Below are 24,756 nucleotides of genomic sequence, written 5' to 3' on the forward strand. Positions count from 1 at the left end.
CACATTCACGTTTGAACTTGAGTCCAGCTTTTAGATGCCACGTGGCCTATACTAGTGAAACAACACGCTTTACAATGAACACCATAATAAAGTCGAGCCCACTTGTAACAGCCGCAGTTATAATGGAAGCTCAGCTATAACGAACAAGTGTGGCATGACCGGCACAGTATGCACTGAGGCAAAAACATTACTTTTCAGATAGTATAAGGTGTCTTCGACTTGGCTGCACTCATTCAGGTAGTACAGCACACGCCTCTTCGATTTTCAAGTGCAGCGTGCGGCGCCTGCATTTTTCTCTTCGATTTACCAACGGTGCAGAGAGTGCAGGACGAGTTCACGGCTCTCCCTGCACTTCCCAGGGAGGCGGTACAGAAGCAGACGACATTCTGCAGTGGCGACGCCTGCACTGAACTGGCTGAACCAATTCTGAACTTGTGCAGAGAGTGCAGGCCAAATCGAAGAGACCTATAGTGAACGGGCGCGACGGTGCAGCTCAGGAAACACGAATGACCCCCCGTCCCAGTCCCCAGGTGGTCCCAGTCACCACTTTGGTCGCCTTTACGCACACGCAAGATGCGATACGTACTGCGCGGGATCACCCTTTTTCAACAGAACAGCAACAGCCACTAAAAAGGACTGTAAGCAAAAAAGCTGTCAACTCCTGATATCCCTCTTCCGTGCCCCCATACGGCAGAAGCAAGGCATAAGAGGGCATGCTAGACAGGGAGACTAGAGCCACTAAATAAGCTACGCCAAAGTGTAGCTTACCGTATTTATTCGAATATAAGGCGAGGTTTTTTTTCCGAAAATTGCGGCCTCAAAGTCTACCCCCGTCTTATATTCGAGGGCGGGCTCCGAGATCAGCAACGGCGCGTCGCGGGAAGTCATAAAAAGTCAAAAACAGCCAGCAAAAATCCAGTATGTCTCAATCCACAAGCCGAGTTCAAAACCGCAGCCATATTTCTTTCTCTATGCCGCAGCCAGTTTCCCACGTGCGCTTCGCCGCTTGCATGTGCTTGTCTTTTGTATTCCCTCGCTGGTGTGCGTGTAGCGGCAGCCTCCCGTGACCTTTGTTAGAGTGTACTCTACCTTCGTTCGGCGGGGCATTTGACTGGATTACCTACGGGAACCTTTCCGTTGTGACTAGTGATCATGGCAAGTCGTCGTCGTCATTATGATGCGGCATTCAAGAGAAATGCGATTACCGATGCCGAAGCTTTGGGCAACTGCGCTGCAGGTTGGAAGTAAGGCGTCCCAGAAAACAACGTGCGTCGTTGGAGAAAAGAGAAGGGGGCCCTCTCCTCTTTACCTGCGCTGCTACGCGGAAAGCTTTCCGAGGACCACGCAAGGGTGTGTTTCCCGAAGTGGAGGCTAGTCTGACTGAATTCGTCACACAAACCAGGAGCCGTGACTTGACTGTGACAACGAAAATGCTACAGATAAAGGCCCAAGAGTTCGCAAAAGATCGCGGCATCTCCGGGTCGCAGTTCAAGGCCAGCCGAGGCTGGGTGCAGAAGTACAGTGTAGACCGCTTATAACGCATGTTGCGGGAGCCGCAAAAATCCGCACTATAAGGGGTACCGCACTATAACCAAAACGTGCGCGAATTCAACCAAATCGCCACCTACCTCTCAAGTCATCCTAAATTTTTTATCACCCAAACGCACAGCACCTAAAAACGAAGGAAGGGTCTTTATTTCGTATTATTTTTAACATCAGCCGCTGCTGCCGGGTCTCACACATTGCAAAAGCGCGGTCTTACAAACGGCGAGTGCGGCTTTAACTTCCGTTGTGTTTGTGTTTTTAAAGACCATGGCTGCGTTTTTCGCGTCTATGAAGATGCCGCAGGACATGATAAAAAAGGCCAGCGAGATTTTTTTTTTTTTACCCCACCTTGCGTTCACGATGCCGAAGGCGGCTGCTTATCAGCGCAACGTACTGGTGGTGGAAATCTTCGCGCGGCTCGCGTGTTCGGGAAGAGCGGTGGCTTATCTGCACAACGTTCTAAAGCGTGAACCGCATGGAGCAATTTCTCGTGAAAACGTGCAGTGCACGCCGCAGGCGCGGTGACGCCGGCGTGGATACAACTGACGTAATGTGTGCGGCACGGTAAGAGGCAGCAATATGGCGTCGGCACTGGCCGTGAAGTGGTGCAGGCAGCTCCAGCGACCACTTCTAACCGCTCGCTGAAATGCCGCACGAGGCGCAAGCGAAGATGCTCATGCAAGAAAAGAGCTGATAATGTGACCGCAAAGTGGAATATAAACTGCCATCCACGCTCCTTGTGAAAGCGTCCATCAAAAAATACCGCGGTGGTAAGCCTAAACTAAAGTCCCTTCATCTGATTGAGGTACTTTAGCCTAAACACCTCTGGCGGCGCTAGCCGGCTCAGAGCGCTTCGAATCTCCCGCCATTAGGTGCGCGTCTTTCCATTGGTGCAAGTCGTCAGGCTCCTCCCACTGCCACGTGAAGAAGCCACCGCCAGCGCGGAATCGTAGACGCGAGCACGAAAAAAACGCACACGCAACGCCGATGTGCACAATTCGTGTGCGAAAACGGCCCATGCGGTTCACGATTAATAGAAACAACTTGCCACGCGCGGACGGGGAGCCGGTCGCTATCTTCCGAGGTGCATCAAGCAAGGACAGCTGTGGTTATCACGTACGCGCGAACTAAAGGGTGCCTATTTTTTGCTTCTGTGTCGAAGTTAGAGGAGAGCAAGGGGTGCGCGCTGCGTCAGATGGCCGATTTCATCATTTCTTTTTTTCTTTTGCTACCCTAAAACGATGCCCCAGCTGCGCCGCTCGATGAGCAGACCCGCCGAAAAACCGCACTATAAACGTTATTGTGCTTCGGCCAACCGCATCTCAAGCGGTAAGCTTATGCATTGAGTTCTATGGGAGGCAAACCGGTGGTCACAAAAACCCGCGTTATATCCGGTCCCGCACTATAAGCGGTTACGTTATAAATGGTCTACACTGTATATGAAGAGAGCCGGGTTCTCACTTAGAAGGCGGGCTTCTTTTAGGCAAAAGCTTCCCCGTGACTAGGAAGAAAAGCTGCTGTCTTTTCAGCGCTACGTCATCGGACTGCGAAGAGAGCGCAACTTCCTCCTCGGCCAGATCGGGAACGCGGACGAGACCCCGATATTTTTTGACATGCCGTCGGCGCAAACGATACACACGAAAGGTGATCGCCAAGTGCGCATACGTACCGCAGGGTGCGAAAAAGCGCGGATCACCGTAATGTTAGCATGCACCGCCGACGGGCACAAGCTGCCGCCTTACGTGGTGCCGAAGAGGAAAACGATGCCAAAAAAATGAAAATTTTCCTAAGGGTGTGCACATCCGCTCCCAAGAAAAAGGCTGGATGACTCAGGAACTCGTCATCGACTGGATTACAACTGTGTGGTGCCGGCGCCCCGGGGCACTGTTGGCTTGCCAATCGATGCTCGTCCTTGACGCTTTTCGGGGACATCTGACCGAGGGGGTCAAGAAAAAGCTACAGGAAGAAGCCACCGATCTGGTTGTCATCCCCGGAGGCATGACGAGCCAACTGCAACAAGCCTTTTAAGGACCATGTAAAGTGCCTCTACAACGAATGGATGGCCTCCGACGAAACGGCCTTGACACCGCCGGGCCGTTTGAAGTGTGCATCTCCGTCAGTTGTGGCTCACTGGATAGCCGACGCTTGGGCAGCTATACCCGACGCTATGGTGGCAGCTTCTTTCAAGAAGTGCTGCATTTCCAACTCGCTGGACGACACTGACGACAGCGAAGTTTGGGAGCGCACCAGTGACAAGGACAGCAGTGATGCTTCAGATGATGACTGTTATGTCGGCCGGACGGTGCGGCCGAACGGATGCACCACACCACACATCGTAGCCCAGACGAACGGAAGTCTTTATTGAAGGATGTCTGTCCTATATATATACATACTATAACGAGTGTGGCGCCACATCTTGGCGTCTACAGATAATCGCAGATGAGTGGCGGCACCTGGTGCTATTGCACGACACTACATCTTTCCCTCCCTGGGAAGAAACGTATGAATCATTAGAAAGTCCAGTCCGCACAAAGCAATCACAATTGCAGTCACTGTCTGTACACAGAAATCACAAAACAGTCACTATCTGTACACAGAAATCACAAAACAGTCACTATCTGTGTGAACACTCACTGCTGTCAAATCACTGCACGTAATCTTGGAAGCGCACTGGAGGTCTGCGATTTCTCCTTGGCCGGTCAGGCGGTGGCTCGGCATCGAGTCCATTGCCCTCTACCGGTACACTGCACTCCTCCGTGCGAGAGCCTGAAGCCAGCCTATGCGGTTGCGAACCTTGCGGCTGTGGTGGGCTCGGCGGCACGGGTAGTGGTACAGGGCGTGAAGGAGACGCAAGTTGATCAGCGGAACTCGCTTCCTGCGTTTGATGCGGACCAGCAGGCGCAGTGATCGAAGTCTTCGATGGTACATCTCTACTGTGACAGTCTGTCAACGGGGGCATGTCGTGCGCGCAAGAGATGTCTATGTTAGGTTCTTGCTCTGGCGATGCCTCTTTTGGTACCGCTGACAGCTGCGAAGCGTTCCAGGTTCGACCGTCTTCCAGATAGAAAGACCAGCGGCCGATTCTTTTGAGGATTTTCAATGGTGGTCCATAACTTGGAGTGCCCTTTGGTCCGGGAATTGGTTTTTTCACTCGTACGTAGGTGCCCACTTGGAACTTGGGGACCCTAGCAGCTCGCCGTTGATCAGCGTAGGCCTTGCTCTTCCGTTGATGCTCTGCGACTCTTTTCCTGAGCACGCTCATCTCCCGCGATGGATTTGTGCTGAAGTCGGCCGTAGGCTGACCAATTACATCCAGCGATGTTCTCATGTGTCGGCCATGCAGAAGAACGGCCGGTGAGAGACCGGTGGTGCTGTGAGGGGTGGCTCTGTATACTCCTAAGTATTCAGTCACAGTTGCCTTCACTGGACGCTGCTCCAGCAGGGCCAGTTGAATGTACGACTTCAGTACACGATTAAATCTTTCCACTAGACCATTTGCCTGTGGGTGGTATACGGCAGAAAAGATGTGCCTGATTCCACGGTCTTCAAGGAAGGATTCAAATTCCCTCGATGTGAACTGTCTGCCGTGATCAGACACTATCTCTGTCGGGTAACCCTCACGTGCGAAGAGTGAGAGTAGAAACTTCGTCACCGTGTGGGAGGTAACATCAGCGCAAAAAGCCACTTCTGGCCATTTCGAAAAATAGTCAACTACTGAAATGGCGAACCTGCAGTCTGTAGGTGCACGCTCGAAAGGACCAACAATGTCAATAGCTATCTTGTCCCAAGGTTTGTCAGGAAGAGGGATTGGCTGCAGTGGTGTGGGCGAGTTCTTGGCACTTTTGTCCGCGCTCTGACAAATGGCACAACTGCGGATAGTTGTTTCAACGTGTTTGTCTAACCCTGGCCACCAATACTTCTCTCGTAGGCGTTGTTTGGTTTTCACGATACCAGGGTGTGATTCGTGAGCCAGCTGGACAAAAGTGGCTGTGAGCTTGGCGGGGACTACGATGCGCTCAGTACGCAAGAGTATGCCATCAACCACTGTCAACTCCTTTCGGACTTCATAGTAGGGAGTGAGGTTAAGTGCCAGGTTTTTGCGTGGCGGCCACAATGTCTGTACGTAACGGGCAACGTCTTGGAGAGTGCTATCCTCCGCGGTTGCATGCTTCAGTTCATCGTGATGTACACACATTACCAGAGACACTATTTCTTCTTCTGACTCGGGGCCACCTTCAGTGTCTGGAAGAGGTAGCCGGGACAAGGCATCAGCTACCTTGTTGTGCTCACCACGCCTGTACTGCACCGTGAAGTTGTACCGCAGTAACCGTGCAGTCCATCTTGCTATGCGGAGTGGTCGCTGTCCTGTGCCTTGAGCAGAAAGCAGGGCTACTAGAGCTTGGTGATCCGTTTGCAGAGTAACTGGACGACCCCATAGGTACACATGCCATTTCTCTAGAGCCCACAAGCAAGCTAGAGCCTCACGTTCACCAGTCGAGTACTTCCGTTCTGCTTCCGTCAATGTTCGTGATGCGAATGCCACAGTTCGAATGTGCCGACCATCAACTTGTTGCAGTACCGCACCTAAACCATATGCGGATGCATCGGTGGCTACAATGACGGGAAGTGCTGGATCGAACATTTGTAGTACCCTGTGGGAGGCTAGGAGGCTCTTTACTCTTGTAAGACTGTTCTCAGCAGCAGTGTCCCAGTTAAAAGGAGTGTCCTTACGAAGAAGTCTGCGCATGGGCTCCACTTCCTCTGCTAGGCGTGGAACAAATCTAGCATAGTATTCTACTAGTCCCAGGAACGACCGGAGCTTGCCAGCATCTGTAGGGGTGGCAGCGTGAACAATGGCGTCAACTTTGGTCTGAAGGGGTGCTACTCCTTCGGCGCTAACGCGGTGACCAAGAAACGAGAGTTCGGATGTGTTGAAAACACATTTGTCATTTAGCTTGAGCCCAGCGTGTGAAATTCGTTGCAGGACTTCCTCTAAGTTCCGCATGTGCTCTTTCTCCGACTTGCCGAAGATGATGACGTCGTCCAGGTAGCAGAGAACGCCTTTGCATCCCTGTAGAATTGACGTCATGAGTTGCTGGAATGCTGCTGGTGCTGAGGCTAGGCCGAAACATACTCTCTTAAATCGGAAAAGGCCATCGTGCGTTATGAACGCTGTAATATCTCTACTGTCTGGATGAAGCAGAACCTGGTAGTATGCGGAGGCCAAATCCAACTTAGAAAAGTAACGGGCACCGTTCAGGGCATGCAGCAACTCTTCTGTGTGTGGCAGGGGAAAGCTGTCGACCACCACAGCTTTGTTAGCTTCACGGAGGTCCACGCAGATGCGAATGCTGCCATCTTTCTTGCGAGCTGCAACAATAGGGGAAACCCACTCTGACGCATTTACGCATTCAATGACATCAGCAGAAAGTAGGTTCCTCAGTTCGTCACTGACTGCTTCTCGCACTGAAAGTGGTAGGCGTCTGAGCTTCTGCGTGACAGGAGCTACCGACTGTTTGAGCTTGACCCGATGCTGGACACCTTTGGCAAGTCCTAGCTCCGGTGAAAACAAGTGTCCGAACTTGGCCCATAATGAAGTAGGCATACCAAACTTGGGTGGACCCAGTGGTGGCTTCGTGGTGGGCGGAGACAACTTGTTTGTGTCCTGCGAATGCATTTCAGGGCGTAGCATTTTGGGGCCTTTTGTGTCGACGTTCAGTTCAGCGGCCATATTAAGGCAGCGCAATTCTGTGCCTACAATCTGGAGACCAAGAGCTTTTACAGCATCAATACCCAGGAGTGATGTTCCACCTGGTGTAACGTGAAACGTTACCACAGCCGTTTCTGATTTGTACCTTACGAGGGCGGTGAACTGGCCATGCACAGGAATCTTCCGACGTGAAAAATCCAGCAACGTTATTTGCGACTTTTTCAGCTCAACTTGGTCTCTGAACCGGCTCCTAAAGTTATGTTCTCCCATTATCGACACAGCTGAGCCAGTGTCCACTAAGAATGTTATGATGCACGGGCGTGATGCCAGAGCAACAGGTTGAACCCCGACATCAACGTAGACGCCCGTACGCTTCTCAGTGTGAACAGTAAGAATGTTCACGACACTCTCAGCGTCTTCCTCTGAAACGATTTCGGCAACTCGAGCCGGGCGTCGTCCACGTCCGCGACGCGAATTTCGGCAGTACTGTTGAAAGTGGCCTCGGCAGCCGCACGCGAAGCAGGGTCGACCGCGGGCTGCACAGGCTGACGACTGGCAGTTTTGTGTGCCGCAGTTGCCGCACACATTTGTGTTTACGGAGTACGGGACGACGGCGCTAGCAATCTCCGGTGCAGGCGGACGAACGAAGCTGGAGCGCGAAGAGCTAGGCGTACTACGTCGGTCGGTACTGCTGGACTGGCGTACATGTCTGCGACGGCCTGCCGGGTTGCGTCCGCGGTTATGTTGTGGTACTACTCGATCCACAGGGGCTGTTCCGAGAGCTTCGGATTCGCGCTGCACTTGCTCGCGAAGAAGCGCTATCTCCACGGCGCGGTCAAACGTGAGCGCGTCACCCTCGAGCAATAGCCGCTCCCGTAGGCGCGGGCATGTGACCCCGGCGACGAACTGGTCGCACAGATTTGTATCCGCTTGCGCGGCAAAGTTGCATGACGAAGCCAGTTCGCGAAGCGCAAGAGCAAACTCCGATATCGGCTCACCGTGCAGTTGACGACGGTCACGGAAGCGATGTCGCTCGACGCGTACGTTGCAAGTAGCGGAAAAGTGTCGAGCCAGGGCTTGAACAGCTGCGTCGTACTCGTCCGGTGGCTGTGCGAGCTCGGCATCGACTTGTTTGATCTCTGTTGTTCCAACTGCAGCGGTGGTTGCAGAAGGCGTAACCGTCTGAAGGGGGGCGGTTCCCGTACTCGGATGCGCGGGTGGGTGGTCTGGGGCGTTCGGTGGTGGTGGCAGTGGCAGGGCGTCGAAAATTAGTTGTCCTTCAGGTCCGAGGCAGTGCAGAAGGAGGGCTCGGCGGCGGGCCGCCGATAGCTCAGACGCTCCAGAGGCGAGCGTGAAGTTTTCGAACAGGCGCAGCCATCGCGGCCAGGGGATGGCGGGCGTGCCTGGTGAAACGAGGAACGGCGGCGGCGGCGAAATTCCGGGTAGCATCCTCGTCGCCAGTTTGTTATGTCGGCCGGACGGTGCGGCCGAACGGATGCACCACACCACACATCGTAGCCCAGACGAACGGAAGTCTTTATTGAAGGATGTCTGTCCTATATATATACATACTATAACGAGTGTGGCGCCACATCTTGGCGTCTACAGATAATCGCAGATGAGTGGCGGCACCTGGTGCTATTGCACGACACTACAATGACAGCTCGTGATTATGTGGTATCGCGGCTGAATTTCGCGAACTTCAAAGGTAGGAATTTGAATAAAGTTTCTGGCGGGATCTCTCACCTTATATTAGTGTGCAAACTTTTTTTCCTTTTCTTCGGTCCTTCAACTCCCCCCTCGCCTTATAATCGTGACAGCCTTATATTCAAACAAATACGGTATTTATTGAGACTAGCCCCTGTATTCCAAATCCATTTCTCCACTCCAGCCTCCAGTCGAGATTTTTGCACCTGTATACGCTCCACTGAGCCAATTCGAGGGAACACAAAGAGTGGAGGACAGACTCGGAATACGGCCGTAGGAGAAATGTTGTTTGTTTAGTGACACTAGGGTAGACGATAGGCGAGACATGCAGAAACTTGGCATTGGCACGGTGCCAACACCTGTGAAGCGACCCTCCCAGCCCGGCCATACGTGGGCAAACAGAAAGGCAGATGATTTCAAGAGAAGCCGCTTTCTACAACGCTTTTTTTTCCAGAACTGCCGGCAGAGAAGGGGGACAGAAAAAAAAGCTGAATTCGCGGCACGAAGTCAAAAGTCGAATTGCTCAAAAAAGAGGAGACACGGGCGAAGTGAGGATGGAACGCACAGCGCAAACTTCTAACGCAAACAGACATACACAGGATGAACAAACACACGCAGCCCAAACTTCCAACTTAGTTGCAAGTTTGCGCTGTGCGTGTCTGTCCGCACTTGGTCCGTGTACCCCATTTTCTGCACAATTATTTGGTGTAATTATGCACTACCAACAAACCCAGAATGCTTCCCTTATCAAGCCTCACGCAATTTTTTACCCACATTATAAGCAGATGCTGTGCAGGTGACGTCCACAGCCACGTCAGTGAGCTGGCCGTATGCACGCTGTGTTTACGCGTGCAGAAAAGTGCTCAATAGACTTATTACGCTTTTCGGATATAACGAACAAATTCAGCATGACAATCGAATTCGTTATAAGTGCGGTCGACTGTACTAACAAATTCACATTGCAAATTCCTGTGTTGTCCGCCTACAATGCAATTTGAGTGGGCTTAAAGAGTACAAGCACACAAAGTAAGCTCTTGTTTCTCTGCAAACAGCCATTGCAATTTCCTATGCTCTAATGCAGTACAGCCCTCTTCGATGGAGCAGAGCAGCAGCATGACTGCGAGTGCTGACATTCCAGCCTTTAGTGACATCCACAAAGTAAATCACATGCACTATCGGCCAGGCACAGAATACCTTGGAAGCAGTGTTTTGTTTGTATTACACACAGAAATGTTGCATACATTAACACTGCAGGCATGTCATGGTGGCGCAGTTGAGCGATTACTGCCCTGTTAAACGCCACATCACAGGAGGGCCCTTTGTGCGCTGATACAAATAGTGGGCCCACTAAACACTTAACGGTGGTCCCTCCACTGGAGCCAACCATTGTCTCTGGCATGGCATAGGAGCGGCTCCCCACAATGCCTTTCACAAACATCGCTTTACATAGCTAAAAGAAAACGCTACAAGGGACTATGCCGAGACTGTAAAGAACAAAGTCTGAGTGAAAATCTTATCCAATTTAGCAGAGCCTGCAATGTCAAGAGTTAAAGGGGCCAGAAAGACAAAATAAAAGTTTAATTCGCTATAAAACTTGTTTGTCCTGGCAATAATATGCCGACTTTCTCCCAAAGCATTCACAGAAATTGACGTAGCAGTGGTGACTGCCGAGTAACTTTCTGGTGATTTTTCTATGACGTCAAAGAATCGTGTTTGCGCGATTGCAGCCGCCAACCAAAACCGCCACGAAGACGCACGACTGGGCAATGATAGTGGGGCATGTAGTTCCATTTGATTGTATCATATCAATGTAGTTAATGTGCGGTTAACACTGATAACCACACCTCCAGTGCAGGACCACATTACGTCACTATTGACCAGCGCGAAATTTGATTTTTTTTTTTTTGTTTCTTCAGTTAAATGACATCTTTCGTGGCTGAGATGGAGCTGGGGACCAAATGGATAAAGCAAAGGCTAGGCCTTTCAAACGGAACAAAGTTGTATTTCAATCTTCATGGCCCCTTAAACAGAGCAAAAGTGAAGAAAACGTAAAGCATGTTTCACAAGAATCATGCTGAATGTGCAGCTCTGCTAAAATAGTTTGATCATACGTGACGTAAAACCAGCACGGCTCTCTGCAAGACGCAGCATGATGTGCGTTGCACGGACAAAGAAAACACGCCTGCATTTGAGAAGTGCAGCGAGGAGGAAGGCCCTTCTCAATCAGTGCTAAGTGAACCTGACCGCACAGTAACCTCTGCCTATTTCCTAGCGCAGCATAGACGAGAACGCAAAAGAAGAACGCAGACAGGACACGGGCAAGCATTCTTCTGTTTCTCATCCCTTTCAGGCTTGGAAATATGCACGTCATCTTAGCACCAATTTAAACTCTAATTTTGCTGCAGTGATGAAGGAACGGGCTAGTTTTGGAAAGCTCAGCACGTGGTGCTAGGATGCTTTATAACGCTTTTTTGTGCATGTTTTCCAAAGGGCTAAGAAAATTTTTGAATTATTACTCCACCTTTGTTGTGCAACTCAATCCTAGTTTGTGCACACCCATTAAAGAAAAAAAAAAGCTGTAAGATCAACACCCTAAGCTGCTCCTTTCGATTAGTACTTTCCAGCCACCTTGCGCGGGTTTTTCTTTGCAGAGGACACTCACCTGCGGTCTGATTTCCCCAGTTTGCACTGCGTGGTATATTAGGGCCAAGCCATCCTTCAGCTCCTGATATGTCGCACAGCCTGTTTGGGGGAGGGGAGGGGTGGAAGGAAGTCACAAGACGGCACACCCTACAAGGAATACACATGCTGCAGAAAAACAGAGGGTCATTGCCCGAAGTGAACCTGTAGTTCGCTTGAGCGTATTTCCTCGAACACGAGGAGCAGAAGTGTACAATGACGCATGGCACCCTGTTTGCCCAACCCCGACAATGACGGAAGAGGGTGTGTGAGACAGCTTTGCTCGGGCTGCCATGGCCGCTTTCTAAACGCATCGCTTCACCTTCAGCTGCAGTTCGTCTCATTTGCGTGGCACTTGCTCTCCATCCAGCCATCCCTGTTTATGCATCACCACTCTGTTGCCGTTTTCCTAGCAATGCTCAAGGTTAGGGCACACACAGCCACACACAAAATTGAACGTCTTTCCACTGAGGTGCATGCTTGCCGCTTGGCAGTGCATGATGGTACACGGCCGGAGGACAACGCCCTTCCAGCGCTCCCTCCAGCGCCACCGTCCTAGGTGTTGGCTTCGGAGGGCCTTGACCTCCCTCCTTCTCCAGAACACCTTCCCGTGTGACGCGCCCTCGAATGGCACGTGCACCGCCACGCCAATCTTCAAAGTGGGGACGCCCGTGCAAGTACACGTCCAGCAGACAAGGGCGGCTCAATAACACGGCAGATGAGCAAAGAGGATGAAACAAAGCAAAGTGCGAGCGATTCACATCAGCGAAAATGCAAAAGGTGGACCTGCAGGTATGCGCTGAAGCAGGAGTGCAAGAACAAACGACAGCATGAAGATCTTTGGGCTACTTTAAGCTGCAAGAGCAAATCGTTTCGCCATATGGCATGCCCCAGCGTAAAAGTCAGCCTCGAAAGGCGGACACGAAATACGTGTGGGCGAATTTTGCTGCCTCTGCTTGTTTGACATTATGAGCATTATGACCCAAAGCACCCAAAGCTGCCTCCCTCTTTCTCGTGCCTTCGCATCGCCTGGTGCGTTCTCTCGCCGCTTTTGTTTCCCGCGTGCGATGCCGCCATTAGGGGCTGTAAGCGGAAAGCTATTTCGCTTGAGCAAAAAGCGGCGATCCTGGAAGCCGTTTCGAAAGGGGAAAAGAAGAGAGACGTTGCAGCTAGATTCCCGATATCACAAAGTACGCTGTCAACAATTTTAAAAGCTAAGGACGTAATGCTCAGCTCTGCAAAATGTGGTCGGTCAGCATTGGCCGTCGCGCCTGAAGCCGCTACTTGGCTGGAGAAGGAAATGCCGAAAATATTGACGCAATAGCAGCCATTGGAAGTCTACAATGCGGACGAAACAGGATTTATTTATCAGATGTTGCCGAATAGGACGCTAGCACAGAAAGGGGATCGGTGCCACGGCGGTAAGCAGAGTAAGCTGCGTATCACGGCTCTTCTGTGTGTCAACATGGATGCCAGCGACAAGCGGGTGTGGGTGAAAGAAGGTCACGGACTACTTCCAGAGGAAATAAAGGAGTGATTGCTTTGGTAGGTACCGAATTTCAATGCAACGAAATTTCATTATAACGAAGCATAGTGCCGATTTTTACGACTTAGTTATATCGAGGTTTAACTGTAGCACAACGGTGGCATTACCATCAGTACAAAACTGTGGTTCTGTGGAAGACAGCAAGCAATCTCCTCCTATCAAGCTGCCCATAGTGAAGTGTTGAGGACGGCCACGAAAACGGGTTCTGCAGCGCCAGGGTCATCGGAACAAATGGAATGAAGGCCATCCAATGCCGTTCAAGCACCTCTCGGAAGAGCCTCAGCAAAAGAATAAGTGTTCTGTTCTTGTGAGGTCCTAATATGGGCTCGGATGAAATTTACATTACTTTTGTTTTTTTGTTGAAACATTTTTTCAGTGCTGCTAGCATCTATCACAAGCCATGAGGTCTGTGGGCAGGTGCTCAGTGGCTCGCACCTTGTGAAGGAAAGCGATTTGGAGGTCCGACCCGAGCGCTTGCCAAGTTCTTTGCTGGACTAACGGGTTTCACTGCCAAGGTTAAAGCGGTTTTTCACACCTGAAGCATGGCTCTTGCTGCAGTCCTCAAGTACGTTTTTTTTACTGTCATTTGTGTTGCATTTTGAAGTAGGACATGCTTTTAACAACTAGTAACAGTTGCAGAAAAAAAGCGGCTGGACCTTTGGTTTTGTGGCGTGTGCAAATGTGAAGAAGATGGGACAAACATGATCTCCTGCGACCAGTGCTTGGAATGGTTTCACTGGTAAGAATGCATTGGACTGGCCATTTGCAGTTGTGTCTCATATGCTCCCATTTTCTTTTCCAAAGTGTAAAAGTCAGCAAGAAGGATATCCAGAAACACTGGTTCTGCAGCTTCTGCACTGCATGCTAACTGTGCATTAGGTGTACCGCGTGCCCCACACTTGCTTGCAAGGAGGCCAAGAAATCCACGGTCTTTGAAAGATGGAGCTCTGTGTGAATTTGACATTTTGTAATAAACACGTGTTGTGCATTCTCACCTTGAAAATTTTACTGATGACAGAACGTGGCACAAATCTGTAGCAACGAGTTCAAATGTGGCATTTCGGTTCATGGTGATGTGTGGTTCTGGCTTTGCCAGTTGCCTGAAACTTGCAAATTCATGCACTGAGCATGCAAACTGTTATGACGGTGCGGTTATATTGAGCACTATATAAAAAAGGTTTTCAGGTCATCTGATGCCTAGGCGATTGAACAGAATTGCCTCGTATGCTTTTACACGGAAGTGATGAGCCGCCTTTGCGAGTGAAAATAAGCAGGGGCTAAAGCTGTGGCGTTTGTCAACTTTAAATTTACGTCTTGAGCAGCGCAAAAATGGGGCGGCGAAAATTACGTTAAATATCCCCCTGCCCAAGATTTCACGGCGCCTCGTAGGCACCGTAAAATCACCACCCCTCCCTACCACCACCACCCGAGACTCCGTTAATTCCCTGCAGTACGGACCGTCCGAATTCGGGCGTCGTGATATGCTTGCCGTACTCGTGAAGCTTGACTACAAAAATCAGGCGCTGTGAAATTGCATTACTCGCTCGCCATTGCGCCCCGACAGTGTACGCGTAGACCGGATGCTGGCGGACGTGCTTGATTACCGCGAGTTGTGCTGGAAGAAAAGTTGACGAGATTAGGACGCAGGAGCCTGGAGGAGTATTTAAACAGATGAGAATTTACAAAGCGAAGGGGGAGGACATAATATGCAAGGGCAGGAAACGGTGCCAGGATGGAACTTAGAACCGCGGGGCAAGGAGTGAGAGTTCGGGTTTTACGGCACGCAACGGCGGCAGTCGGACTCACGAGTATGGTAGCTGTGTGGCGCATTGCACGGTAGGTTGCTTGCTAACGCTAACAAGGGAATCTTGAGTAAAAGGAGGAGGAGGGGGGGGGGGGGGGGGGGGGGTGATTTCACGACCCCTGCAAGGCGCCTGTTTGAACAACCGCAACTTAAATGTATCCCTGCACCCCAAGCATAGCTGTGCTTCGAACTGAAATCTTGAACAGTTTTTAACAGTTACAACAATGCTAATGTCGTTTGAAAAGCAAATCACGTACGGAAGACACGAAAAAAAAAACTTGCTCCTGTACATAAACTGGCGACTCGTAAACCTCGAACCAGAGCGAAGGGCCCGTGATGCACGCCTGGGTGGCTAGGCTGTATGTGCCTTCAGGCGTCAACGATCTTTCCAAGTTATGTTCAAAGTATAGCGCAGTATTGGGCCAGTTGGTAATCAAAAAAACAATAACTAAAGCTGAGGCACCCGGGACGAACGCTGTGCTTTACTCCTTGTTGTGCTGCAATATTAAGTTGCCTAGTGCTTTACACGATACATATGGTATACATATTACGCTGAGGATGTTGGGCTACACGTACGTCCCCGTAACAATATTTTACCCAGAGACAACGCACAAAGCGGCGTTACCCGCGGTCATCGCGGCTGAGCGAGTGGTAGAAAGGAAAGGAAGGGCGCAATAGTAGCCGACATGGTTAACAGGTGGCACGACGGTCGCGTCGTGCGTATATCAATTTCCTGTTTGAGTACACGATGTCGTGCGTATAACATTGTTCTTTCTTCATAGTCTCCTGGCAGCTTCTGCATCACGGAGATCCGCCTTCGCAACGAAAGCCCGGCCCTCTTCACGTACTTCTGCACCCAGCCCCGGCTGGCTTTGAACTTGAGAGCGGGAATGCCATGCTCTCTCGCGATTTCGCGCGACTTCATCTGCACGATGCAGGCAGTAATGGCTAAACCACGGCCTCTTCTCTCTTTGACGAAGTCCGTCAGCACTTTTTCCACTTCGGGAAACGCTCCCTTTCGTGGGCCACGGAATGCCTTCCTCGTCGCGGTGCATGCTAAGAGCGACGTCTTATGTTTGCGCCAACGACGCACGCTCTTTTCGGGAACGTCAAACTTTCGACTCGCCGCGCAGTTACCAGTGACTTCCGCGTCTGCTATGACTTTCCTCTTGAAGGCTGCATCGTAGTGGCAACGACGACTCGCCATTGCGCTGGTCGCGTGAAACAAGCACAGAGAAAGAAAATCTTGCAGCAAGGACTCCGAGAGCTCTAACAAAAAATGAAAAATGGCGTCCCGACTTGTTTACAAGCTTTGCGGCTACTACTGGCTTGGAGCGGCTACTGCTGGCTCAGGTCGTTGACATGGTCGAAGGCGTCTGCTGCCATGGCCTCTGCTGTATCGTGAACTATTCAATACCCTTGCAGTTGCCGAAACTCGGCAATTACTATCTGCAACCTGCGTTTGTGTAAAATTTTATGCGTTTTATTTTGAAATATCTTTGTTGCATTTGCAACAATGTTGTCTGGCTCTTTTGCAAGCTTGGAAATGGCTGGAAGGTGGAAACCAAAACTGTCACACCAGAATCGGCATATTGGGATACTGAGCTTCGAATATAAGGCGGGGTATGACTTTGAGACTGCACATTTTGGAAAAAAACCTTGCCTTATATTCGAATAAATACGGTATATTCACGCATTTTTTCAGTAGACTCAGTTGGAAGTTAGAACTTGTGCCTGTTGCCTCCCTGTATCCTTTGTCTTTTCGCTACACAAAGTCAAGACAAGCAAAGAGTCAAACTACCATTATTGGAGCACCTAATAAACGCGGGTTCGGCCATTTTGTTGTGTCTTGGTGTTCCTTGCGACCTATCTCGAGTGCGAGATAGGTCGCCATAGAACCCTGGTCCCCACATTTTTGGTACCCGAACGTGGGGCTCATCTTCAGTCGAATTAAAGGTTTGCTAGCTCCGAAAAGGAACATGGCACAGGACTACGAGTTGGTGGATTTGATTTGATGCTGTTGGCCGACCTTTGTGGTCATGCTCGAAGGTCCCCGCAGCCACAGAAGCGGCTCGGATCCCCCTTCTCCATGGCCCCTATGCAACCGCACCCGCGGCTTGTGCAGCAATGGGAATTCCGGAAGGCTCCGGATTTCACGAGCGCTCTATGTCAGGCGACGCCGCGTGTTCAAACCCCAAGTGCTAGGCCTACGCAGATGCTGAAGCCCCAAATGGCACGCCTCTCGTGCCCGTCGGCCCACAGACACCCGTAAGCAAAGGAATATCTGCAGACGCAGCTTTCATCGCGAACGCTCTCACAAGCGCCATGCAGCAGGTGCTGCAGGCGGCACACTCACCCGCTCCCAGGGTGCAGCTACCGATGCTGACGTACAGCGGTTAAGGCAAATAGTCCAGCACCAACGCTTTCCTGCCGGCTGTAAGCCGTTACGAGCAGGCGACTGGCATCATCAGCGAGAGCGAGGTGCTGCGCAGAGTCCTGCCCGCAGCCCTAGTCGACCATGCCACCTGGTGGTATCGGACGATAGGCCATACGGCGCGCAAGATGGACGACTTTGGAACGATGTTCAGGGAAGAATTCCTGCCCATCAACTACCTACCGCAGATGCGCAGGGAGTTGGAAGTATGCACCCAAGCCCCAGATGAATCGCTGGTTGAGTACATCCGTGCGATGCAGGAGCTTTACAAGTATGCCGACCCGCATGATCCGAGCTCGGAGCGGGTCGATCGAGTCATCAGGCAATGCCACCCCACCTTTGCCTTGTACTTGAGGAACTGCAGTTGCAGGGATCTCAGCGAGCTGCCAGCCGAAGCTCGCCGTGTGCAAGCAGCAGTCGCGGCTACATGCGCGTATTGGCCACCGCCGCCTCCGGTGGAAACACTGAAACCAAGCTGTGCTTGGCGCGGCGTTACAGGCAGTGGACAAGCCAAGCACAGCTCTACTTGATACCCAGCCAGCGAGAGACGCTCGATCTCAGGGATAGAGCGCTGGACCTACACTTGTATGGGTTGCACTACGTGAAGGCGATACAGCTGGAGTTCCTGCCAGCCCCGCTCGCAGGGCACAGAACAAACAACAAACTGGTCGGGCGATCGGTCAGCGAACACGCGCCCAGTCGGGCTTCCCAACACGGGATGGGCGCTGCCGCAATTGCCTGCATCCGCTCACAATTCGCTCACGGAGAACCATTTGCAGCCAGTCAGTCGTGGAGCGCCCGAGCAGCCTCAAACATCGCGTCATGCAGCACAGAGCCCCGTCCACTGCTACAAATGTCGCCAGGTCAGTCACATTGCGCGAAGAAGCCCAGCCAAATGCACCTGCGCCTTTTCTCGACCTCGCAGTCGCGAGGCGGGAGCTTAAGGCACTGCTGAACATCGGGGCAAGTGCTCCACTAATAGGGGACGAGGTCGTTTCCCATCTCGAGCGCAAAGCCATTCGGCCGCGTGCGCAGAAGTTGCCACTCCAGCTGGCATGTGGTGATGCAACATCAGGCGGTGACGTCTGCCTCGTCGTGCACTGGGGTCAGCGTGTGGGTCCACTTGCCCGGACTCATGGTGCCAGTCATTTTGGGGAGAGACTTCATGTCCAAGTCTGGGCTTGTCGTCGACATCGGCAATGGAGGCTACCGGGAGAACCCGTTTTCGCCGCTGAAACCGTTCGCCGAGCCGCTGCTCGCAGTGAGGCTGCTGTGCAGGCAGGCGGCCAAAACGTCCCCCGTGCCGAGGGAAGCAGTAGCTTCAGGCGCAGCCGGTAGCCGGCGCGCGCTGCAACCTCCAAACTCGGTTGTTGCTGCCGCCGCGGCCGATTTCTCCTGTGCCGCACGCTCTCCACCCCGAGGTCAGGGCGAGGATTTATGCGCACTCCTAGCAGACGCCAGTGATGATGATGATAATTGGGTTTTATTGGCGCAAGGCCGACTATGGGCAAAGAGCGCCAAAAAGAAGTTACTGAATTGTGATGAGACCGTAAATACTAGAACATGTGACTAAAAGACAATAAAGTGATGCAAAACAAGACAATGGAGATGGCTGGTGTATAGGGCCAAGATGATTACACGTGATATGACAAGAGCTGCAGAAAGTTCACCTCAGCTAAAAACTTAAAAACACGCTGAATAGAAAACATTGGTTCGTCGGCTAAAAAATATGATGGGTGCAAAGCAATGTGTCGTCTGTATAATTCAGGGAAATGTTTGTGTCGTGTTGTGTCAAGTGCTCTGCATGTGTTTAGTATGTGGACTACGGATAGGCCCTTTCCACACCTGCTACACGTGGGTCCCGAAGTTCCAGTGAGCAGGTGGGAGTGCGTCGCATGTGTGTGGCCTATCCGCAGCCTAGCCAGGGCGACTTCAGTGTATCTGTTGTGTGAGTCAGTTATGTAGCGTCCCAGTTGTGGTTTTATTACGTGTAGTTTGTTGTCTGTTTGTTGACTCCAGTGTAGTTGCCATGTGTTACGAAGCTGTCGTCTGATGTGTGTCTTTAGGTCGGTGTAAGGTACTGTTGTTATGTCAACTGTGGTCATGAGAGCAGCAGCACTAGCCATTTGATCAGCGGTCTCATTGCCAGGGATCCCACAGTGACCTGGTACCCAGCATATGGTTATTTCTAAATCTGAAGCATATGCAGTCATTATGACCTTTAAAAGAACATTGATTACATAGTTTTTTGACTACCTTCCTGATGACAATGCCTGCACAACGCTTAGAGAATCTGTGTAGACGATGGACTTTGGAATCTTATGTTCGAGGATGTGATTTGACACGAGTAAAATGCCATACGCTTCTGCCGTGTAAATACTGCTGTGAAAATTCATTGTTTTGATAACTCTAAAATTTGGTCCGTGCGCTGCACAAGAGACAGTAGAATTAGTTTTGGACGCGTCGCTATAGAATTCTGCGCACCTGTACTTGTCCTGCAGGAACAGGAAGTGCTGCAGAATTGCATTCCTGGGTATCCTATTTTTTTTCTACACGAATGAATGACAGGTCGCATGTTACAGGACGAAGATGCCATGGTGCGATGAAATTATGAATGGGTGTCTTGTGCGTGTCTGAAAGGGGGACATGGAGTGCAGAAGCCTCCTCCCAAACTCTGAGAGAGAACGGTAAGGGAATAGATGGCCTGTTTAAAAAGAGTTGTAAATTTGATGTATCGTTCATGATGGGATTAAAAGGATGGTTGGTCAGAGACACGATCTTGGATGCATACAACAGGTCAACATACTCCCGCTGATGCCCTAGGCACCATTTGTCGCACTCGACATAAAGACTTTCAACAGGGCTAGTGCGGAATGCGCCACATGAGAGGCGAAGGCCAAGATGCAGCACTGGGTCGAGCATTTTCAGTGCTGTTTTTGTAGCCGACCCATACACGACACTGCCGTAGTCGAGCCGAGACCCCACCAACGCTGTGTATAGGCGCAGCAGGAGTTGTTTGTCGGCCCCATAAGATTGATGTGAGAGGACCTTAAGAATATTCATTGTTTTTAAGCATTTGCATTTGAGCTGTCTGATATGTGGGATGAATGTAAGTTTTTCGTCGAATAAAATACCTAAAAACTTGTGCTCCTCGTTCACAGGAATTGGCACATTCACAAGAGTGATGTCTGGGTCCGGGTGGACGCCACGCCTCCTGGAGAACCGAACACAAGAGCTCTTCGCGGGATTAAGATTAAAGCCATTCTTGTCAGCCCAGCCAGCAAGTTTCTTGACGCCGAGCTGGACTTGACGTTCGCAGATGGACAGGTTACACGATTTAAAGGATATCTGCACGTCATCTACATACATAAAATAAGAGATTGTAGGTGGTAGTGACTTTCCAAGAGAGTTCATTTTTACTATGAAGAGGGTGCAGCTCAACACTCCACCTTGCGGCACGCCATTTTCTTGCACTTGAACATTTGACAGTGCACAACCAACTCTGACGCGAAAGGTTCTCTCCGACATATAACTACAAAGGATGTTCAACATGTTGCCCGCAACACCGATTGACTTTAGGTCACTGAGGATACCGTACCGCCAAGCGGTGTCATAGGCTTTCTCTATGTCGAAAAACACCGCAAGACAAAATTGTTTATGCACAAAGGCATCCTTTATATATGTTTCAAGAGCTACAAGTTGATCGTTCGTTGATCGCCCCGCCCTGAAACCTGCCTGGCAGCTCTTGAGAAGACCGTTGTACTCAAGGAAGTACACGAGCCTGCGATTTATCATCTTCTCGAGAAGCTTGCACAGGCAGCTGGTCAGGGCAATGGGTCGATAGCTAGCAGGAGAGGAAGGGTCCTTACCTTCTTTCAAGAATGCTACAACTATGGCCTCCCTCCAAGACTTTGGAATGTGCCCCGATGTGCCCCGAAAGAAATATCTTGTTGTAAAGGTGAAGGAGTGTTACAAGAGTGTCTGTGTGTAAGTGCTGTATCATTGTATATGTAATGTTGTCTGGGCCTGGAGCTGAGGGTTTACACGTGCTTAGAGCAGCCCTCAGCTCATGTAGTGAAAACAGGGAGTTGTAAGAAGTCTGTGATTGGTTGTTGTCACGTAGGGACTTCTTTTCACAACAGGCTTTATGTTTCAGGAAAGTGTTTGTGTAGTGTGCAGAGCTTGACCCGTGTTGAAAGTGTTGTGCAAGTGTGTTAGCCTGATCTTCTAGGGTGTCCCCAGTCGTGCTGACCAAGGGCAGGCTATGTGTATGTTATCCTTTAAGTTTACGTATTCGTGTCCATACCTTGTGTGTGTCTGTGTATGAATTTACGGATGTTATGAAGGAGCGCCAACTATCCCGTTTTGCCTCACGGCGCACGCGCTTTCCCAAGGCCTTTGCTCTTTTAAAAGAAATTAAGTTAGCCAACGTGGGGTACCGGCGAAGGACACCCCACGCCTTGTTCTGGGCCGCTCGCGCTCGCCTGCAGTCCTCGTTCCACCAGGGCCTCCTTGGGTTGCGTGGGGCACCGGAGGCCTGGGGAATGGACTTTGCGGCGGCGTCGAGGATGTGCGCCGTGAGCAGTTGGGTCGCCTCTTCTACGTGTAGGTGTTTTATGGATGTGTAGTGCAGTCTAGATGTTTCTGTAAATGTACTCCAGTTTGCTCTTCCCTCATTGAACCTTTTATGAGAGGGGGAAGTGTTTGTGCCTATGCCTATGTATGTCAATTTGGTGGGGAAGTGGTCACTACTACAGTTGAACCTCGTTATAAGGGACACTGATGTAAGAGACAAATGGGTATAAGAGACACTATTCACCCACATGGTTGGCTGCCCTATCTTTCCCATTAAATCGACCTCTTTTATAACAGACATCAGATGTAGAAGATTGGTTATAAGGGACAAGTCATCCTTGAACTTTAATCAATAATCGCGCTTGCAACAGACATTTTAACTTCAGATGCAGTGCCACCAGTCACTAATTGCAGTTGCTTCCATTGTGGTAACAAAGGTGGACGACAGACGCCTGCAGTCGCTATTTATTATAACTTCAGCAAACACAAAGTGGCTCAGTCAACTATGAAACGACTACCAGAAGCCCTGCCAATGAAAATGCAACTTACAGAAGTGGTTGAAGCTTGCTGCCATCTATTGGATGGAGTGCGATCGCACATGCGGGCTCTTCCACTCGCGTAGCTCCCAATCAAGAAGCATTGCTGATGTTGAATCCTGCAAGCGTAATGAATAGCCTGAGCACACAGCGGAAGAAGCTGTGCACTCTGGCTATTCATCAGGCTTGTGAACTCAACATCTACGATTCATCTCCCGCAAACAAGGAAAAAAAAAAAAAGGTTGTAGAATCGGTTGTAAAAAACCATGTAAATACAGTCATGAAGCAAACAAAGATTCAGAACTGTTTCATAAATTCTGGGGGCCAAACATAAATTAGAATGAATCTTTTTAAACATGCTGTAGCGTTCTTTTGAGCATATATTTTAGTCATACAGTGCCCACATTGAACTAGGGTCTGATTAGCAAGTGAAAACATGGTTCCCTGTTTATAAGAGACATCTCATATAAGAGACAGAAACTGCTCCCCGGTACAGGTCTCTTATTGGCGGTGAGCGCGAACACGGGCGGCGCTGCGAATCGCGCCTCCGTGACGTCAGCTTAGGGATTCTCGCATTTGTCGTCTGCTTTACTCAAGCTCGCTCTCCCTGCTGTTTCTTTGCGCTCGGTCAACGTCTGATGCTTGTCCGCACCAGAATTGGCGTGTGGGTAACTTTTTATCATAATAATAGGCTGAAAATCGCATACAGTAGCTCATGGTGTCAGTTAAAGTATAGTTTTGGATACCGCTACGGAAGAAACATTGCCGGCGTCGCCCCATTCCTTGCGAAGCCGGTCCTGTGCGGACAGCGAAGAGTCGGAGCTAGGCGTCAGCATCCGAATTAAGCAATCTTTCGAACAAAGGGAACATTCAGCTGCTAATAACCGACAACAGGTAAAATGGAAGACCAAAACAAATTCTAGGCCTTCAGGGCTGTTGGCTTTGGCAGAAGGCATTACGATTCCCTGTAATCATATGTAAGGTACAACAGTTTCTGGAACCTTGCCGAACGCTCGAACATTTTGTGTCACATCACTTTACGCTGTCAAGGCATGAAAGTGCCGACATGCACTATGGGCTGCAAAAACTGTATACGTTGAGTTCCAAATAACCCACTGTGTATATAGGCGCGTGCTGATTTCATACCAGGCATCTAACCAGTATGGAGGTTTGTTGAGCAAAATGAGCCACGTCTACGTTAAATATAGTGACACTCTGTTTGTTCAGACCTGGAGGGATATTTCGGTACATTTTCCACAGCCATATCGTCCCGATATTCGGATATGCGTTATAGGAAAACTGCACTCAGTAGGAGGAGGAGTACGAGGAGGAGGAGAAAACTTTATTTAACAATTAAATCGAGCTGGTTAGTGGGCCAGGTCCTCAGTCCAGAACAAGAGAGTAAAAGTAATTTTCTTCAATTCATAGAACGCCATCCCAAGTAGGATAGGATTTGTTCTTTGCGCCTGGAAGGGTTAGAATGCAATAAAGAGCTACTTGGAATTATTCTTTGGTTTCGATTCTTGTAATATATGCAGGTACACTATTTATTGCGTTAGTTAGCGAGTATATCACGCCTTCAACACCGTAATCACGTCATCATTGTTCGGGTTGAGAGTCAGTTCGTTATGATAACGATATGATTACGATAGAAATTCGGAACACAAAAGCCGCCTTCGACTACTGTGGACAACGTTGTTTAGGGCGCGATCGCGGTGGCGTAGCACAAACCTTCTCATTGTATTTGCATGTGAATAAACAAAGAACGCCGCGGATATGCACCTTCTTGCACGCAGCCGTAATGAAAGCCAATTTATGAAGAAGGGAATGTATGCCATACAACACAAAGGAAATATACACACAATCTTTGTGAGCCTCCCAAACATCCCAAAACCCCCTAATAAGACGTTTGTGACGGCGCAGAAAAATTAATGCGTTGGGCAGAAAAAAAAAGCAAGAAACATTAATCTGATTCAAGACAACATCAACGAAAGAAATAGAAGAAAGCCGCTTTATTTCCTGCTGTACGATGCGCGTGTAGGGGCCGCTGCTTGGTACGTAGCATTAGACTGTTGAGTCTTCATAAGAGCATCTAAAAAATAGTGCAGGGAAGCCTACGCATTTTGAATACTTATCGAGAAGCTCTGATCGGTAATCCTCGCGAATAAGCTAGAAAGGACGAGTTACACACGATCTTTTGACCGATGCTCTGAAGAAAGT

The 24,756-nt window shown here is 50.2% G+C and overlaps 2 protein-coding genes across 3 annotated transcripts in view; both read right to left on the reverse strand.

Moving 5' to 3' along the window:
* The window catches only part of LOC144178098 (protein zwilch homolog), a 261,163-nt gene that overhangs the window by 86,997 nt on the left and 149,410 nt on the right, over positions 1-24,756 (reverse strand). For both annotated transcript variants that reach the window (XM_077705628.1, XM_077705627.1), the window contains exon 11: positions 11,625-11,704. In XM_077705628.1, the coding sequence (XP_077561754.1) occupies positions 11,625-11,704 (80 nt within the window). The remainder of the gene's footprint in view (positions 1-11,624; positions 11,705-24,756) is intronic.
* Positions 4,279-11,601, reverse strand: LOC144180330 (uncharacterized). Its single transcript, XM_077708702.1, has 3 exons — positions 6,031-11,601; positions 5,744-5,787; positions 4,279-4,488 (listed from the first exon to the last, which is right to left on the reverse strand). Exons 1-3 carry the CDS (start codon positions 8,702-8,704, stop codon positions 4,279-4,281), a joined length of 2,928 nt encoding a protein of 975 aa, XP_077564828.1. The 5' UTR covers positions 8,705-11,601.

The sequence above is a fragment of the Haemaphysalis longicornis genome, unplaced genomic scaffold (assembly GCF_048455015.1).
Source record: "Haemaphysalis longicornis isolate Haplotype H1 unplaced genomic scaffold, Haemaphysalis longicornis Haplotype H1 scaffold_4, whole genome shotgun sequence".
Taxonomy (NCBI): domain Eukaryota; kingdom Metazoa; phylum Arthropoda; class Arachnida; order Ixodida; family Ixodidae; genus Haemaphysalis; species Haemaphysalis longicornis.